General features: G+C 49.3%; 1 protein-coding gene across 6 annotated transcripts in view; it reads left to right on the forward strand.

Moving 5' to 3' along the window:
* The window catches only part of CEP295 (centrosomal protein 295), an 89,955-nt gene that overhangs the window by 19,543 nt on the left and 50,605 nt on the right, over positions 1–19,807 (forward strand). For all 6 annotated transcript variants that reach the window (XM_040426342.1, XM_040426343.1, XM_040426339.1 and 3 more), the window contains exons 13-14: positions 2,923–3,020; positions 15,985–16,876. In XM_040426342.1, the coding sequence (XP_040282276.1) occupies positions 2,923–3,020; positions 15,985–16,876 (990 nt within the window). The remainder of the gene's footprint in view (positions 1–2,922; positions 3,021–15,984; positions 16,877–19,807) is intronic.

The raw sequence follows: 19,807 nt of genomic DNA on the forward strand, positions 1-19,807 counted from the left end.
AAGGCTTAGAAGTTTAGAAGCAAATCTTGACATTTTTCAGAAATTTTCATAAACCCACTTTTTAGGCACCAGTTCAGGTCTGAAGTCACTTTGTGAGGCTTACATAATAGAAACCACCCAAAAATGACCCCATTCTAGAAACTACACCCCTCAAAGTATTCAAAACTAATTTTACAAACGTTAACCCTTTAGGTGTTCCACAAGAGTTAATGGCAAATGGTGATAAAATTTCAGAATTTAGATTTTTGGGCAAATTTTCCATTTTTTCCAGTAACAAAGCAAGGGTGAAGAGCCAAACAAAATGCTATATTTATTGCCCCGATTCTGTAGTTTGCAGAAACACACCATATGTGGTCTTAAACTACTGTACGGGCACACAGTAAGGCGTAGAAGGAAAGGTGCGCCGTATGGTTTTTGGAAGGCAGATTTTGCTGGACTGGTTTATTTACACCATGTCCCATTTGAATCCCCCCTAGAGTAGAAACTCCATAAAAGTGACCCCATCTAAGAAACTACACCCCTCAAGGTATTCAAAACTGATTTTACTTTGTTAACCCTTTAGGTGTTGCACAAGATTTAATGGAAAATAGAGATTCAATTTCAAAGTTTCACTTTTTTGGCAGATTTTCCATTTTAATAATTTTTTTTTCAGTTACAAAGCAAGGGTTAGCAGCCAAACAAAACTCAATATTTATGGCTCTGATTCTGTAGTTTACAGAAACACCCCATATGTGGTCGTAAACTGCTGTACGGGCACACGGCAGGGCGCAGAAGGAAAGGAATGCCATACGGTTTTGGAAGGCAGATTTTGCTGGACCGGTTTTGTGACACAATGTCCCATTTGAAGCCCCCCTGATGCACCCCTAGAGTAGAAACTCCCAAAAAAGTTACCCCATTTTAGAAACTACGGGATAGGGTGGCAGTGTTGTTAGTACTAGTTTAGGGTACATATGATTTTTGGTTGCTCTATATTACACTTTTTGTGAGGCAAGGTAACAAGAAATAGCTGTTTTGGCACCGTTTTTATTTTTTGTCATTTACAACATTCATCTGACAGGTTAGATCATGTAATATTTTTATAGAGAAGGTTGTCACGGACGCGGCGATACATAATATGTATACGATTTTTTTTATTTATGTAAGTTTTACACAATGATTTCATTTTTAAAACAAAAAAAATCATGTTTTAGTGTCTCCATATTCTGAGAGCCATAGTTTTTTCAGTTTTTGGGCGATTATCTTAGGTAGGGTCTCATTTTTTGCGGCATGAGGTGACTGGTACTATTTTGGCGTACATACGACTTTTTTGATCACTTTTTGATTACCTTTTTTGGGAAGTAAGGTGGGCAAAATTTGAATTTCCAAATTTTTTTATGGCGTTCACCGTGCGGGTAAAGTAACATGACCGTTTTATAGATCAGGTCGTTACGGACGCGGTGATATCAAACGTGTAGGGAATTTGATTTTTTTTTTCATTTTTAATCAGTGATAAATGTGTTTTTTTTTTTTTTTTTTACTTTTTTTTGACCCAGACCCACTTGGTTCTTGAAGATCCAGTGGGTCTGATGTCTGTATAATACAGTACAGTACACTATATAGTGTACTGTACTGTATTTTCACTTTACAAAGTCTGATTAGACTTCTGCCTTTAGCAAAGTCTAATCAGCACCATGGACAGCCTCTGATCAGTACCATGGACAGCCGGATGCCTGTGAAGGCCGTCCGGTTGCCATGGTACCCATCACTCGCTGCCACAGCAGAGCAGTGGGTGATGGGGAGGTAGGGGGGCCCCCTCCCTCTCCCATCGGGGGCTGAAAAGGCACAGCAGCCCCCGATGGGAGAGGGAGGGAGCTCCCTCCCTCTTAACCTTTTATATACAGCGGCATGGAAGGGGTTAAACGCATGGCATCTGTGCCAGCACAGATGTCAGGCGTTTCAAGCAGAGTGTCAGCAATGTGCTGACACTCTGCAAACCGCTCGGCTATCCTGAGAGAGGGGGCGGGCGGATGATCGCATGCCTGCCCGCCACGCCCGCCCTCCTTGCCGCACTCCCCGCACCCTCCCCCTTGCTGCGCCCGCCGGCAGATAACAAGGAGGGCAGCGGGGGGGGGGGGGGGGGGTTAAACAATAAAATCTGCGGGGATCAGAAACTTCCGAAATCGCAGGTCTGAATTGACCTGCTATTTGCTGCGATCGCCGACATAGTGGGGGGTCACAGGACCCCCCCCCTGCTCTTGGGTACGTCATGGGTCCTTAAGGGGTTAAGAATTTGTACGAAAATGAAGATCATTTTCCTTTAAGGCTACTTTCACACTGACATTTTGGCTTTCTGTTTGTGAGATCCATCAAGGGCTCTCAGAAGCGGTCCAAAACGAATCAGTTTTGCCCTGATGCATTCTGAACGGAAAAGGATCCCCTCAGAATGCATCAGTTTGCCTCCGTTTCCGTCTCCATTCCGCTTTGGCGGCGGACACCAAAACACTTTTGGTGTCAGTCTGACGAAACTGAGCCAAACGCATCCGTTCCGACATGCAATGTAAGTCAATGGGGACGGATCCGTTTTCTATGACACAATCTGGCAAAACAGAAAACTGATCCGTCCTCCACTGACTTTCAATGGTGTTGAAGACTAATTAGTCTTGGCTATGTTAAAGATAATACAAATGGATCCGTTCTGAACAAATGCAGGCTGTTCTATTATCTGAACGGATCCGTCTGTGCAGATCCATGACGGATCCACACCAAACGCGAGTGTGAAAGTAGCCTTACAGATCCTCCTGTCATGCATGTCCTCATAGTGCTGTGTTATGGCTGAGTAGGTGAACGCACATTCTGCTCAGTCCATAGATGTCCTAACGCCTGATGTGAACGGCATTAACATCTTCTTTTCTTTTTTTTTCCCCCCATTTGTGTCTTTCTCAGGAATCGTCAGCCATAGCCGCGCAGTTGAACATGTCGGCAGAAGGTTTACATATCCAGATGATTCGGCAGTACCAGCAGCGCCTGATGGAGCAGAACAGGTATGTATTAGGGAAACCTGTCCGTCTTCGAGTGATCCAGCAGCCGCGTGTCACTGTCCTCCATCTGCCCGTCTACTGTGTGTAGGGCAGCAGAGGGGGCAGGGCAGACTACACTCTGCATTTTTCTGTAACCATGAAAACAGGTCTGTATAGGAGCTGTCAACGCAACTGTAGAATTTTTTTAAATTCAGATTGTTTAAAAAGTTGCATAAAAAAAAAAGTTAAAGGGAGTCTTTCACGCAGATTCACCCTATTAACCTAATAACAGTGTTATGTCGACGGCATCCCCCCTATTAAAACTGTGCTTACCGTTTGTTCCTTGCTAGGATCGTGCAGAAAAACACTTTTAATCCGTATGCAAATGAGGCTGTGAAGGTGCCCTGGGGCGGCGTTACAACGGCCGGTGCCTAGGCCCCTGGGTCATTTTCATACGAAGCCACTCCGCCGCGCCTGCCCGCCTCTTAGTCTCTGCTCTAACGTCTGTAATCCCGCGCATGCGCCGATGAACGCACGGTAAACTGCGATGCCCCGGCCAGACTGTGCTCGTTCATCGGCGCATGCGCGGGATTAAGGACGTGAGGAGGGAGGTTAGAGCAGAGACTAAGGGCGGGCAGACGCGGCGGAGGGGGAGTGGCTTCGTATGAAAATGACCCAGGGGCCTGGGCACCGGCCATTGTAACGCCGCCCCTGGGCACCTTCACAGCCTCATTTGCATACGGATTAAAAGTGTTTTTCCACTTCACCACCATGACGGCCCAGAGAGATTGACCCCTGACCTCTGTAGAGGCAGGAACAGAGATAGGTTAAAAGGACCCCTCCCACCACCATTCACCAGTGTGTTCCTGCCCCTATAGTGGCCAGGACAGAGAAAAGTCCTCTCTGGCTTTCAGGGAGGTGAAGTGGATAAGGACCTTTTTTTATTTTTTTTCTATACCTGGGTGACCGCATCGGCGGTAAATATTGCCTCCCTTGCGGGCCTTTCATCCAAGACCGCGTCCCCTGCTCTCCAGCGGACTTGGTTCCAAAACTGACAGGGAGACGCCAGGGTCACGCTCCCTGTTGTAGGAAGCCTGCCCTGAGCTGCCGCTGGGTCGCCTACCTCCCCGTGTGGGTAGCTGACCGGAAGGACGTTCTGCGTCTGATGTCCCTTCCGGGCCGCCGGCCGAAACCTGGAAGTGGACGTCTTTTTCAAAAAGAGCTCACAAGCACTTTCCCGCTGCGCTCTCTGCATCACCGGACATGTCGGACCAGGAGAAGGAGCCGCAACAGAAGAAGCTGACCGCTCCAGAGTGCCCCTGTGTGAGTAGCCCACCTGGGCATGCCGGCAGCTTGACAGATGTGAGGCCAGTGGGGAAGGGAGCCTTAGTATACTGTTCTGATGACCACTGGTATGAGCCCCCTCCCCCTGGGGGCTTCTGGTATACTGCATCTAAATGTTTATGCACCTATACTAGATCAACACAAAATTGATGGGCTGCTCTCTCACTTTAGGCCAAACTTGCTTTTAAAAAAGCAGAGGAAAACCGCCAGATGCATCCTTTGCTCAGTCACGCTTCCTGATTATGTTAAGAAACTTTGCAAGGATTGTATTGCCAAGTTAGTGAGAGAGGAACGACCCTCAATTATGCAGGAGTTTAGATCTATGATTCGGGAGGAAGTTAATCTTCTCTGGCCTCCCTCCGTGAAGATACCCTGGGGGCTCGCCCACTCAAACGGCCCAGAATGGCGGTCATTTCCTCCCCAGACTCCGAGGATTTGGAGGGCGATGCCTCATCCTCCAAAAAAAGAGGACGACTAGTATCCCCCTATCTGAGGGCGAGATCGTCGAGGACTCTAAAAAATTCTTCACTCCTAGCGAGATGAGTGACCTTTTAAAGGCGGTCAGGGATACAATGGGGGTGGAGGACATCCAGCGACCCCATACAGTTCAGGAAGAGATGTTTGGGGGATTGAAGGTCAGACGCTCCCGTGTATTCCCCATAAATGAAAACATTAAGGAGATGGTGATGGATGAATGGGCCCATCCAGAAAAGAAACTAGGGATTTCTAAGGAATTCAGGAACCGCCTTGTATTTGACCCGTCAGACTCTAAGATTTTTGACGAAGTCCCCAGAATTTACGTCCGGGTGGCCAAAGTTAATAAGAAAACCTCACTACTATTCTAGGACTCCTGTCAGTTAAGGGACACCATGGAAAGGAAGGCAGACAGTTTATTTAAAAAATCCTGGGAGGCAGCTATGTTTAGTGTTAAGACCAACATAGCTGCTACTTCAGTCGCCAGGTCTATGTACCTGTGGCTGAATGAATTAGAAAATAATCTAATTAACAAGACGTCCAGGGAACAGATACTAGACTCTATTCCCTTGTTAAAATCCGCCACAGGGTTCCTAGCGGACGCCTCCGCAGAAACAATTCGATTCTCAGCCAAGGACGCGGCCTTGTCCAATGCTGCCCGGAGGGCACTTTGGATGAAATCTTGGTCAGGTGACATCTCTTCCAAAATGAAGTTGTGTTCTATAGCCTTCTCGGGTGAATACGTGTTCGGTCCTGTATTGGACAAGATTCTCGAGAAGGCTACTGATAAGAAGAAAGGGTTCCCTGAGGCGAAAACCCCTAAAAAGAAACCTCCTTTCGTAGTCAATATTCCCAAAATAGCTCCTTTCGTGGTAAAGGTAAATCCGGATGTTGGAGTTACCCAAAAGGGGGGAGGGGTAGAGGGTACCTCCTTAATCCCCAAAACAAGGGCGGTGAGAAACAGTGACGCCAGGATAGGGGGAAGACTATTCCAATTTTTTGCTCAGTGGCAGCAGACTTCTCCCAACCCCTGGGCGCAAAATCTTATCAAAAACAGCTACAGGATAGAGTTATCTCTCCCCCCCCGAATGTATTTCTGATTTCTCACCACTCTTCTCCTTTTCAGCACAGCCAGATTTGGAAGGAGGTCCAGAATCTTCTGGACTTAGGAGTAGTGGTTCCTGTTCCCGAACTTCAATGGGGGCAGGGATTCTACTCCAACCTTCTTAGTAAAGAAGCCGGGGGATTCCTTCCGCATGATTATAAACCTCAAGAGGCTAAACAAATTCGTAATTTACAAAAGGTTCAAGATGGAATCCCTAAATTCTACCATTCCTTTAATCCAAAAAGACGCGTTCCTCTGTACAATCGACCTGAAGGATGCATATTATCATGTTCCTATTCACACCCAGTCTCAGAGGCTCACAGGGGGTCAGTTCACCATTTCCAGTTCGCGGCTCTCCCCTGCGGGCTGGCCTCAGCCCCAAGGATTTTCACGAAGCTGGTGGTAGAGATGGTCGCCTCCCTGAGGTCTCAGGGGGTGACTGTCGTTCCTTACCTAGACTACTTTTTACTGATTTCAAACACGGTGGATCAGTCTATAGCAGATTGAGAGATCTTCTGTTCCCTTCTGACAGCTCTAGGTTGGGTGATAAACCTAAAAAAGTCATCCCTAGTTACAGATACCAAGGTAAAATTCCTAGGGGTTTTGCTGGATTCGGTAAAACAAACAACCTTCCTTCCAGCAGAAAGAATCCAGAACCTTGAATCATCAATCAGGGCCTTCCTAGGACGTCACTCCTTCTCTTTCAGAGAAACAATGAGCCTTTTAGGTCAGATGACAGCCTGCATGGTAGCAGTCCCTTGGTGCCAGGCCCTTTACAGGGCCCTTCAGTTCTGGCTTCTAAGAAAATGGGACAAGCATCTGTCCTCTTTGGACAGGAAAATCCTGATCCCGGGCCACATAAAATCTTCAGTCTGGTGGTGGCTTCAAACAAAAAATCTAAAGAAGGGCATGGTCTGGCTCAAAACCCCAGCAGTGCATGTTCAGACCGATGCCAGCGTAAAAGGATGGGGCGCAAAAATATACTCCAACCTCTACCAGGGAGACTGGTCTCCGAAAAAATTGCAGTTTGGGAGACAATACGAGCAGCCGCTCCAAAACTAAGGAACCAACATAAAAAGATCTATTCAGACAATGTAACAACCGTGTCCTACCTCAAGCATCAGGGGGGCACACGGTCTCAAAAAATAGAAGGTCTGTCCAGAAGAATCTTCCTTTGGGGGGAAAATGTAAAGTCAATATCTGCAATTCATTTAAAAGGAAGCCTAAGCAGCGCGGCGGACTTCCTCAGCAGGACCACCATAGACCAGGGGGAATGGTCTCTAAGCATCGACATCTTCAATCTAATTGTCCAGAGATGGGGCCTCCCACTGGTAGATCTATTTGCTACAAGGAAAAACGCAAAGGTATCAACCTTTTGCTCCCTAAACCCGAGGGACAGGCCTCTAGCGATCGACGCTTTCTCCCTGCACTGGAACTGGGATCTTGCATATGCCTTCCCTCCGTTCCCGTTAATCCCAAAAGTTCTCCAAAAAATCATCAGGGACAGGGCCAGAGTAATCCTGGTCACCCCGTACTGGCCCAAGAGGAGCTGGTTCTCGATTCTAACCAACCTCTCCCCACAGGAAGCATTTATTCTCCCAAGGAGGAAGGATATCCTGATCCAGGGACCGGTTGTCCATCCTCATCCGGAAATCTTCAACCTCTCGGCTTGGATCCGGAGTCTGACCTTCTAAGACGCAGAGGTCTCTCAGAGGGTGTGATATCTACCTTGAAGGCCAGCAGAAAGAAGGTGACTAACTCCATTTATTTTAAAATCTGGAGAAGATTCTGCACCTGGTCAGGTGACGAAGCCCCAGACTAAACCAAATATACAGAGGATCCTGGACTTCCTGCAAAAAGGACTAGAGTCAGGGTTAAGTCCTTCTACCCTTAGAGTCCAGGTCTTAGCGCTTAGTGCCTATTTCGATTCTGAATTAGCCAGCCATAGATGGATCCAAAGATTCCTGAGGTCTGCAGCCAGACTAAGACCATCTCTCAAATCAAGGGTGCCTACCTGGGACTTAAACACTGTCCTTAGGGGACTCACAGGTCCGCCTTACGAACCCTTGGACTCGAGTTCCCTGAAGCATCTTTCTCAGAAGGTAGCTTTTCTTATAGCTATAACATCAGCAAAAAGACTGAGCGAGATCCAAGCATTGTCAATAAGACAACCATACCTCACAATCCAGGAGGATCGAATTACCTTGAGGCTAGACCCGACGTTTTTGGCAAAGGTAGTAACGGACTTCCATAGAAACCAGGAGATCATTCTTCCCTCCTTTTGTGAGAATCCTAAAAATTCTGGAGAGGAATGTTTCCATACCCTTGACGTCAAATGAACAGTACTAAAATACCTAGAGGTCACTAGAGACCTAAGAAAGGTGGACAATTTACTAGTACTCTTCTGTGGTAAAAAATAAGGGGAAGGCAGTTTCCAGATCTACCATTGCCCGATGGGTAAAACAGGCTATTACAGACTGCTACAAGATTGAAGGTATCAGTTGTCCAGACGTCATTTGGGCTCACTCCACGAGAGCCATATCTGCCTCATTCGCTGAAAAGGCAGGAGCTTCCCTAGATCAGATATGCCAGGCCGCAACCTGGTCCAGTATAAACACTTTCATCAGACATTATAGACTCTACTTATCCAGGTCTTCTGACCTGGCCTTTGGTCGCAAGGTCCTACAGGCCGTTGCCCCACCCTAAGACGTATATAATCTGTTATATCTCTCTGGGCCGTCATGGTGGTGAAGTGTAAATCCGGAATTAAACTTACCGGTAATTCATTTTCCACGAATCCACCACGACGGCATGATATCCCACCCAAAAATTATTGTAATGACTTGGTATGAGTTAATACAAAAAAAAACCTAACAAAAATAAAACCCTTGAGTTGTTTCACTTCGTAACCGGTGGTTGCGGCACTATAATCTGGAACTCACTGGTGAATGGTGGTGGGAGGGGTCCTTTTAACCCATCACTGTTCCTGCCCCTACAGAGGTCAGGGGTCAATCTCTCTGGGCCGTCATGGTGGATTCGTGGAAAATGAATTACCAGTAAGTCTAATTCCGGCTTTCTGCACAACGATGCTAGCAAGGAACTAACGGTAAGCACAGTTTTAATAGGGAGGATGCCATGGACATAACACGGTTAATAGGGTGAATCTGCTTGAAAGACTCCCTTTAAATAGGACCTGTCACCCCTCCTGTCATGTCTGCTTTTGTAACTACTTGCATTCTCTATGTTATAACAATGCTGGAGCATCTATTCCTATGACTCTATGTTGTGCCATTCCTTTATTATTCCTGCTAGAAGTTATGAATGAATTACTAGCAGTTTGCAATGAAGATCCATCTGGGTGTTACCAGTTGCGGGTGTGTCCCTGCACAGTTTTACACTGACAGCACTGATTGGATAGTGTCTGATTGTGCAAAGACATGCCCCCAACTAGTAACATCCAGTTGGACCTTCATTGCAGTCTACTAGTAATTCTTTCATAGCTTCTAGGAATAATAGCGGAATAACACAACATAGCATCATAGGAATACATGCTTCAGAATTGTTACATGGGGAGTGCAGGTAGTTACTAAAGCGGACATATCGGAGGTGACTGCTCCTCTTTAACTGAATTGCAGGGGAAAAATGCACATGGCTTTAACAATTTTGCTACCAGTGACTTTAGGACAATTCCACACTTTTAACAAACACAAAGACTAAATAAAAAAAAAAGTTTCTCATTGGGGGACACAGGCATTGACCATGGGTATAGCTGTTGCCGCTAGGAGGCGGACAGTAAGCACACAAAGTGTAAGCTTCTCCCCTTCAGCTATACCCTTCCTGCAGGGACTAAGGTAATCCGTTTTAGTTTGGTGTTTGTAGGAGGCAGACCTCACTGCGTTGCAGGTCTGCTGTGTGTTTTTTTTTTTTTTTTTCGTCTTTCCTTTTTTTTCTAGCGGGAGTTTCAGGAAGTCCTAAAACTGCCTGCACTGCCACCCGGGAGACCAGGGGGTCCCCCAAGTCCCCTGCTCCTTCTCGTTCTCCAGCAGCAAAGGAGGACCAGAGGTTCCCACAAAACCTCTGTATCCTGCCAGCGTTCGGATCACCACAGCCGTCCATCGCAAGTCCCCTCTGTTCCGGTGTAGCGTCCCTCACCAAGGGGCCGCACACCAATGGTCAAGGAGGCAGAAGACGCCGGACAGGTGAGTATAAAAAAAAATTAAAAATATATAAGTCCTGAAGTGCTCCCCCTTCGAGTACCCTTCCCTCCCCAGGTTACCTGGTCCACGTAGCTGGGCCCCTTCTGGTGGTCGCGACACGGGGGAAGGGGGGGGGGGGGGTATGCAGAGTGACAGTACAGTCGTATGTACGGACTTAAATCAAAAGGACTCCTAAAAAGCTAATTTTATTTCATTATCTGAAGAAAGACCCGTATGTGAGGCTCTATAGATATAATTGTGAACTTAACTCAAAATAAGATACAATACACATATACATAAAACTGTGGAATAATTGTCCAGAACGAGTGGATGGGGAAATAGAGTATAACTAAGTAGGGAAATCTTTCCCTACATAGGCCCTATCTACCCCTCAGCCCGGGGGTGTCCCTTAGTGGTGGGGACCCACCGTCCTCGTTCCTGGCCTGTATTCCCCTAGTTCACCCTAAACAAATAAAGGTACTCATTTCCCAAATCCAGCAGTTAGGTAAGTAAAGTTTTAGAGGGTTAGCAAATACAAAACCAAGTCCAGCAAATCATATAACCCATTAGAAGTAATATACTTTAATTTAAATCCTTAAAATATTTGGAGACATCGACAATAAGGACGATAATAACTGAGGGTCCACTACGCCACAATACGCACCTCAATTCATACCAGGGGATAAAGGGAAAGCTGTCCCTATTATCTCTCCCTGGTCTGAAACTCAGCCCAGGGACGACCCCTAAAGGTGGGGGCTCCCTGTCCTGGAACCTGGGCTACTCTGAACCTAACACGCTGGTCCTAAAGGGTGGGGAGGTGAATTAAATGGTGCTAAAAGTGGACAGATAGACAAAACAAAAAAAACACATAAAGCTACCCTAATAGTTTAGGGCCTATTGGTGAACTGTGTTTAAAGCCCTAGTACTGCTAGTAAAAGCCAGCCAGGTACACAGTGCATCCTAACTCGAACACATAAACGTCAATAATACCCCGACGCGTTTCCCCCACACTGTGGGATCATCAGGGGGTCAATACATTGTGGATACTTATTTCCCAAACCCGACACGTTTCCTCAGAGTTTCTTCAGGGGGCCCGTATGGGAGGAGGCTAAAATGTGCCTGATATTAGTAATGGGTGGAAAAGAGAGAACAACTAGATATAACAATTGATAAAAGGATAGACAGACTTAGGCAGTTGGCTTCAAAGAAAAGATGCAAATGATACCATCTGGAGAGCCACAAAGTTAATGCATGTAAGCCCTCCACATGAATCATCCCTCAGCCGCAGCTTGCCCATGTCCTTATGCGATGATGGTGACGGTGCAGTCGCCCTGCAACATACAGGGGCTTCCGTTTTCCAGTGAGGGTCACATCAGCTGCGCTGGCTCTACAGCGCTCACTGCAGCATCCTCCTGCTGCTAACTCTGCAGCGCTCACTGCAGCATCCTCCTGCTGCTAACTCGGCGGCATTTGCACTGGCATGTGTGCGGCCGCTGAGATGTGCCTGGGGGCGGAGTTATGTTTAATATATCGCTGCTTCCTGTTCGGCGAGGTGCCTGGGCCATGGGTAATTCAGGCTTTTTTGCGGCCTGCTCTTGAAAGGCCCCCCTGCAGCTTATTTTTCCCCTGCCAAATTAAGACGCCGGCCTGTGCTGCTCCACCGTCGATTGGCTCGGCAACGGATCCAATGGTTCCTGCTGCTCAGCCTATGGTAGAACCGGAATGGGCGTGTTCCCTGTCTAGGTGGTACAGAATGTCTCCAATACCAACAAGGCCATTGTGGAAATTTTGGGGTGTTTGTCGGCAAGGCAGTCCTCTGACCGTTCCGACCCTGGGGATCATGGGACGCATGGCCATCGCGGCCGTCCTGCAAAACAGGCCATAACATCCTCCCCCAAAAGGGTGTCTGTCTCCCGTTTTCTCGGCCTCTACTCCTCCTGCTAGAGAGTCTCACTCCGACGTGTCCTCTGTAGAAGAGGCATGTTCTGAGGAGGGGTCAGATGAGGATGTTGTCTTGCCGTAGGGTTAGTCATCCAAACCGTCCTCTGGTGGACAATCTTATTACGGCGGTTATTGAGACATTGTAGGTTGAGGATCCCGCACCGTCGTCTGCCAGCTCGGGTTTTTCCTTTAGCAGGTCCCGTCGCTCGCACAAGTGTTTCCCCAGCCACCAGGAGTTTGATTCCTCTCTTTCCAAGGAGTGGAATTTCCCTGATAGACGTTTTACCTTGACAAAATGCTTAAACGTCTTTTTATCCTTTTCCGGAGGATTTGACTAAGAAGTGGTCGTCCTCGCCTATAGTGGACCCGCCAGTTTCCCGCTTGGCTAAACATACTTCCTTGCCAATGGCGGATGGGGCTTCTTTCTCTGATATCAGAGATGAGAAACTGGAAGCGTTTAAAAAATCTGCCTTTGAAGCAGTGGGCACAGCTTTGCAGCCGGTATTTGCCTCTACATGGGTGAGCAAGGCTATGGGGGATTGGGCAAGTTAATTTACGTCAGGGTCTTGACTCGGGAGTCCCCTCGGGCGAACTTGCAGATGTGGCCCTGCAGCTCTCGCATGCCAGTGCATATATTTGTGAAGCATCTTTGGACGCGGCCAGGCTTATGGCTCGCTTATCAGCCTTGATGGTGGCTATAAGCCGTACCCTATGGCTCTCTTGCTGGGCGGCAGATAATGCTTCAAAGCGGACCCTGACGGCCCTCCCCTTTTCCGGCAGCAGGCTTTTTGGTAAGCACCTGGATGAGATCATTTCGGACGCTACAGGTGGTAAGAGCACCCATTTACCACAGAACAGGGGGCGGTCTAATACGGCAAAAAAGCGGAAACCTTTTTTTCGTCCCTTTCAAAGTTTTTCCAGGCCCAAGAGGGCGTCCGACAAGTCGGCCACTGATCAGAAGCGCAAACCTTCCTTCAAGCCGCGCCCTTCTTGCCGTTCCCGTCATCAGGGCTCAAAGTCCTTTAACCCTAAGAACTCCGCTGCATGACGGGCGGCTCCCGGTGCCCTCCGTTCAAGTGGGCGGCTGGCTTCATTTGTTTCGGCAGGTTTGGCTGGCTTACGTTTCAGATGCGTGGGTGAGGGAGGTCATTGCAGAGGGCTACAAGCTGGATTTCAAGTCCTTCCCTCCGTCCCGGTTTTTTCGGTCGTCTCCTCCGGCCTCTCCCGCATCCGCAGAGTAATTTTTTTTTCTTCTGGCAATTCGCACGCTGCTGCAGCAAGGTGTGATTGTTCCGGTTCCTGCACAAGACCATTTTCAGGGGTTTTACTCCAATCTCTTTATGATCCCCAAAAAAAGAGGGGACGGTCCGTCCTGGACCTCAAGGTGCTCAACAGTTTCCTTAGCGTCCACAGCTTCCGGTTGCAGTCACTGAGGTCTGTTATTGCGTCCATGGAACCGGGGGAGTACCTGTCCTTTTATAGACATCAAGGACGCTTATCTTCATGTGCCCATATGCGTCAGTCATCAGAGGTTTCTCAGGTTCGCAGTGGGTTCATTTTACTACGAGTTTGTAGCCCTCCCGTTCGGCCTGGCCACGGCTCCCAGGGTCTTTACGAAAGTTCTGGCGGCGGTCATGGCCCTGCTCCATGCCAGGGGGATCGTAGCGATCCCTTACTTACACTCCTGAGCATTGTTCAGGACACCCTGGAGCGCTTAGGATGGATCCTGAACAGGCAGAAGTCTGGGGGGGGAGGGAGTAGTGTTGGAAAATCTCTGTTCAAGGAGTGTGGTCACGCGAGGAACCACTCCAATCGATGTTCTGGAGTTGAGGGCAATTTGGCTCTCTGCGGCATTGGGCCAACCATCTCTGGGGTCGTCCGGTTTAGGTTCAGTCCGAAAACTCCACGGCAGTGGCAAACGTACCTCGATCACCAGGGCGGCACTCGGAGGCCGGCAGCCATGTTGGAGACGGCGCTGATTCTCAGTGCAGGAACATGTTTCTCGCCCAGCTATCAGCAGTTCACATCCCTGGAGTCGACAACTGGATTGCAGACTTCCTCAGCCGGGAGCGTCTCGATCCCGGCAAGTGGGCTCTTCACCCGCAGGTCTTTCGGGCAATTTGCGAGCGGTGGGGTCGGCCGGATGTGGATCTCATGGCCTGCAGTTTCAACAACAAGGTAGAGGACTTTGTCGCACGGTCCAGGGACCCCATGGCCCTGACGTGCTGGTGATTCCGTGGAGTCGGTTCATCTTTTCGTACGTGTTCTCACCTCTTCCGCTCATTCTGCGTCTCCTCCGGAAGATCAGGTCCAAGGGACTGCCTGTCATTCTTGTGGCCCCAGATTGGCTGCGTAGTGTGTGGCACGCCTCCCTAGTCTACCTTCTCACCGACTAACCTTGGTGTCTTCCCCTTCGGGAGGACCCGGTGTCACAGGGGCCGATCTTCCTCCTGTATTTAGGGTCGCTACATTTAACGGCATGGCTGTTGAAGCCGCCGTACTGAAGGCTCGTGGTTTTTCGGATGCGGTGGTCAAGAACATGATTCGGGCCAGGAAGACGTCGTCTTCCAGAATCTACCACCAGACCTGAAAGTCCTACTTTAGTTGGTGTGAGCGGAGACAGCTGCCTCCCATTCGGTTCTCTTTGCCGCGACTCTTGGCTTTCCTGCAGTCAGGCATGGACTTGGAGCTGGCTCTCAGCTTCCTGTGTTACAAGGTGGCGTTTTTGGTGGCAATCGCGTCCATCCGCAGGGTGTCTGAACTCGCGGCTCTTTTATGTCGGTTGCCTTTCTTGATCCTCCATCAGGATAAGGTGGTCCTTCGGCCTGTGCAGTCCTTCCTGCTGAACGTGGTGTCGGCATTCCATCTAAATGAGGAGATTATTCTCCCTTTGTTTTGTCCGGGCCCGTCTTATCCTCCTGGAGCAGTCGCTCCATACCCTGGATTTGGTATGAGCCGTTCGAGTCTATCTGTCCCAGACGGCATCTCTCAGGCGGGCGTAGTCTCTGATCGTGATTTCAGAGGGGCCGAGACAAGGGCTGGCAGCTTCAAAGACTTCCATTTCCCGATGGATTTGTTTGTCCATTGTGGAAGCGTACCGCGTTATTGACCGGGCCCCACCCTGCCGGGAGTCTGCTCATTTGGCTCGGGCAGTGGGGGCTTCTGGGGCGGTGTATCGCGGGGCTTCGGCCCTTCAGGAGTGCAAGGTGGCTACCTGGTCGTCTTGGCATACTTTTTCCAAGTATTAGAGTGCACACTTTTGTGTCTGCTGACGCTGCTCTGGGGCGTAGCGTTTTGAAGGCGGCTGTTCTCTGATTGACGGGAGGGTTGCTTGTTATGCCCACCCTTGGGGACTGCTCTATAACATCCCATGGTCAATGCCTGTGTCCCCCAATGATTTGAATGAGAATAGATTTATATATATATATATATATATATATATATATTTTTTTTTTCTTTTTTTTTTTTTTTGTGTTGCTTCTCCTACTGCTTTTGCACTAACTGATTTAGCTTAGTCCCTGCAGGAAGGGTATAGCTGGAGGGGAGGAGCTTACACTTTGTGTGCTTAGTGTCCGCCTCCTAGCGGTAACAGCTATACCCATGGTCAATGCCTGTGTCCCCCAATGAACGGCAGAGAAACAGATTTTATGCTAAGTACAAAAATCTAGTTTTTTTCCAAACCCACACCATCCTTGCCCATCGGCTGTGCCTGGTATCGCAGCCTAGTCCTGTTCTCCTGAATGGAGCGAGCTGTTATTCCAGACACAGCCTATGGACAGGTGTGGAGCTGGAAAAGGGCAGCCGTGTGTTCTAATGTCATGCGACAGACGAGCCCCCGCCTCTTGTATACATTGCTATGTAACTACCCCAGGAATATTCTATCTGCACATCATCCTTCATTATAACCGTTGTTTCTGACATGTTTTAGGGTTCACAAGCAATCAGTGGCTGAAGCACGAAAACGTTTGCAGGAATACCAGTTACTACTGAAGGATCGGTATCCTCACTTATCCACCTCCAACATAGGAAGCCCAGAAAAGGGCCAGGAAAACATGAGGAGTCTTCAAGGGCCACACCCAGATTTATCTAAAAATAACATCCCGAGTACGGTCCTGTCATCTCCTCCTCATCACAACGCATCGGTATCCTCACCAGGTCATCCTCCATCTACAGAAAAGCAGAAATCGGACCAGAGTGTGTCCAGAGGTGTAGGAAAGACTCAGCAGATGAGTCCTAGAAGTGGCCCAGATCCTTCATCTGCAAGCGGTTTCCATGCTGTGGTCTCTTCTAAATTTAGAACTGACAGTCCTGCGAGTGTGGACTTCTCTCACCATCTTAGAGGAAGAAGTCCACAAGGACTATTATCTCACAGTCCACATGACGACCACCTTAGAGCTCAAGATACTGTAATAGGTTCAGAAAGACTTTCCTCCCCGTCCAGTCCAGGAGAACATGACTCCTCCTCCGGGACTTCATACTTCCTCCTCCCTTCAGCACTTTATTTAGGTCTGCCTCAGGATGACTTTTCTGAACAAGTAGTGTCTGTCACCGTTCCCGAAGTCGGCAAAAGAGACCATCTACCCCTAGGAGACTTCTCCAATGTCCAGGAATTCCGGGAGAGACTTCTGTCTTCTGCTGCAGAGATCAGTAACCAGCAAGACCACCTGAAGGAAATGCAAGCGCAGCTGGACAAGCAGCGAGAATCTCTACTGTCCAAGCAGAAAAGTCAGGAGCAACATCTCCTGCACAAGCAGAAGGAACTGGAGGAGCAGATACGAAGGCGCCAGGAGTCCCTGGAGGAGTTGCTTGGCCCAACTGAGGTGAGAAATAAAACTGACGCAAATATCGGTAGAATTTCTTTTGTTTTTTTATGTCACCACATTCAGTGAGGCGTTTCTTTTTTTTTTTTTTTTTTTTCTTTTTTTTTTGTTGGGTGAGTGGTATTTTTTAATGGCACCATTTTGGGGTAAATATAACTTATTACCGGTAATTATTTTTCTTGCCCATATTCAATGGGGGACACAGAGACCGTGGGTATAGCTATGTCCTCTAGGAGGCGTTGACACTAGTAAAAGCTGTTAGCTCCTCCCCTGGCAGCTATACCCCCTCCAGCCTGGAGAGAGAGCTTCAGTTTTTTCTAGTGTCAATAGGAGGCAAGACCTGAAGATTTTTTTTATTTTAGTTTTTATTTTTCCCCTTCATTTTCAGATGGGAAAACAGTGGTTGCCTCGCCTCCCTGTTGTCCTGGGGTCGAGTTGCGCCAGTGCCAGTCACCCGCACTGCTGCCTCCCCCACTGAAGACAAGGGCAGCCTTGCTCCCCTGTATCCCGCCAGCCAAGGGGTCACCTAGGTCCACTAAAGACAAGACCCTCCCGCCATACCAGACTCCTGCCACTCCGGTGCCAGCTGCTGAGCAGGTGACCCTGCTGGAGAAGGTGACCTTATGGGCCCACTTAGGGAGGGTGAAGAGAAGAGGAGGAACATGAGGTGAGTACACTGGACTAGGTGAGTATGTTAACCCTCTCCCTCCCTCCCTCTCTATTTGGCAAGCACCGGGCTCTCTGCTTCCCCCTCCCTCCCCCAGGCCAGACACCAGGTTTCATTTATCCTAGCCCTGGACCTTTTGGTGGATTCCCTCCCCTCCTGTGCCGACATAGTAAGTGCCCAGCATCGCCGGCGCTGGCAGAGCAGCGGCACTGATGTCTCCGCTTACTATGTGGATGTTACTGACATAAGGGGGTTGATGGCCCCTTCTCCTGCAGGCACTGTTAGGCACAGCGGGCGGCCGAGCGCACCGCTGTGCTCTGAATTATTTTTTACCTCTCTACAGGAGGGGAGTGGAGGAGGTTCACGCTCCCCAGCGCCATAATCCGCCCTTCCAGGGAGCGGGCGCTAAGCGTGCTGCGCCAAAAGAGAACCGCCATCGCTGTGTCCGGGCGCCGTTAAATTAAGGCCCCGGCTTCATTTTGGCCTACTCCTTCCTTCTTCCTCCGGCCCGCGCGGCGTTGTCCACGACCGGAGGGCGCATTCAAATGTCACATGTGTTCCGGCCGCAGTCTTTCATCCAGGGGGGGCGGGCGCCTACTAGGCCGCGAATTCTCCCGCCTTAATTCCTCCCCCTCCCCCAGTAGCCCGCAGAGCCCCGCCACTGTTTTTTCAAGGCAGTTAACCCTTCCTGGCCAGCCATCTCTTGAGGCTGGCGCAGGATTATGCCTATCTGCAGGGCAATGGGTTTAATGCCGCTGATTTTAACCCCTTCCTGCCTCTTGTCACCTGAGGCTGGGCATCCCAGTTTTATTTAAAAATCAAATAAAGAAAGTCCATAAAAGATTCGGGTCCTGCACCATCAGGCCTCATCGCCGCAGGACTGCCATGTCTGTATCAGACTGGGCCCGTGTCCTAGCACGGACAGAGGAGGACCTCTCTGTTCCCAATCCACCCTCCGGGGTCGCTTGATTGGTACTCTCCACCTGCGTAATCCAATGATGGACCTCCCCAATCACCCTCCGGGCCGTTTGGTTGATCGGCACCACCTGCGCAATCCTATGGTGGACCTCCGGACCTTTCCAATCACCCTCTGGGGTCGTTTGGTTGACAGGCACCACATGCGCAATCCATTGGACCTCCGGACCTTCCCAATCACCCTCCGAGGTCGTTGGGTGATATGGCACTACCTGCGCAATCCACTGCTGGACGTCTGGACATTCCCAATCACCCTCCGGGGTAATTTGGTTGATAAATCACTATCTGCGAAATCCACTGATGGCCCTTTGGACCTTCCCAATCACCCTCCGGGGTCGTTTGGTTGATAAGCACTGCCTGCGCACTCCAATGCTGGATCTCCAGACTTCCCAATCTCCCTCCAGGGTCGTTTGGTTGATAAAGCACCGCCGGCGCTATCCGGTGAGTGAACCTCTAGAAGTTCCCATTCCACCCCCGGGTAGTTTGGTTGATAACTCCCACCGGCGAGCCTGTGACTGCCATGGGCAAGGTTCTGAGAGGTGGGACTACACACAGCGGCCAGAGCAGTATATTTTCCTCTTCGGTCACCTCCACACTCCCACCCTTCCTCCCTAGAGTCACGCTCAGACGCACCCTCCCTCTCTGGAGAGGTTCGGCCCAAAGGGGGGATCAGTGGTTTGGTCTCTGCCGTGATTCCAGTGCGATCTTCTAGGATGGTGTCAGAGGTAGACAGCAGTACTTGTCATATGCGTTACCCCCTTCGTTAGGCAGGGTATTTGTACTACTACTGGATGCAGTACTCCCTTGGATATTACATCCCTCTATTGGCCTACTCTACTTGGCCTAGTCTGGTCAGTGGAAGTACCTCACTGGCTGTAGTCGGGGCACTCGTCCTTAGAAGGACGACCCCCCAGCCTCAGGAACCTCGGGCCTAAACTATATGTCCCTATGCTCTTACCTCCCTAGTAGATATGTTCTGTGTCCTCCTAGGAGGCCCGAGGTTCCTGAGGCTGGGGGTCGTCCTTCTAAGGACGAGTGCCCCGACTACAGCCAGTGAGGTACTTCCACTGACCAGACTAGGCTAAGTAGGTTTAGTAAATAGGGAGAGTTACTGGTCCATTCAGGCCCATCCCTAATATACACTATACGCCCCCTACAGGCAATCTAGTAGGCCTATATCCTATTTATTCAGACCCTATCCCCCTTCCCTAAAAAGCGCAGGAGTTCACTTCACTCCACAGTCTCATTTATTTTATGGATATAAATTAAAAGTTAAATCTTAACCTAAA

The sequence above is a fragment of the Bufo bufo genome, chromosome 3 (genome assembly GCF_905171765.1).
Source record: "Bufo bufo chromosome 3, aBufBuf1.1, whole genome shotgun sequence".
NCBI classification, from domain to species: Eukaryota; Metazoa; Chordata; class Amphibia; order Anura; family Bufonidae; genus Bufo; species Bufo bufo.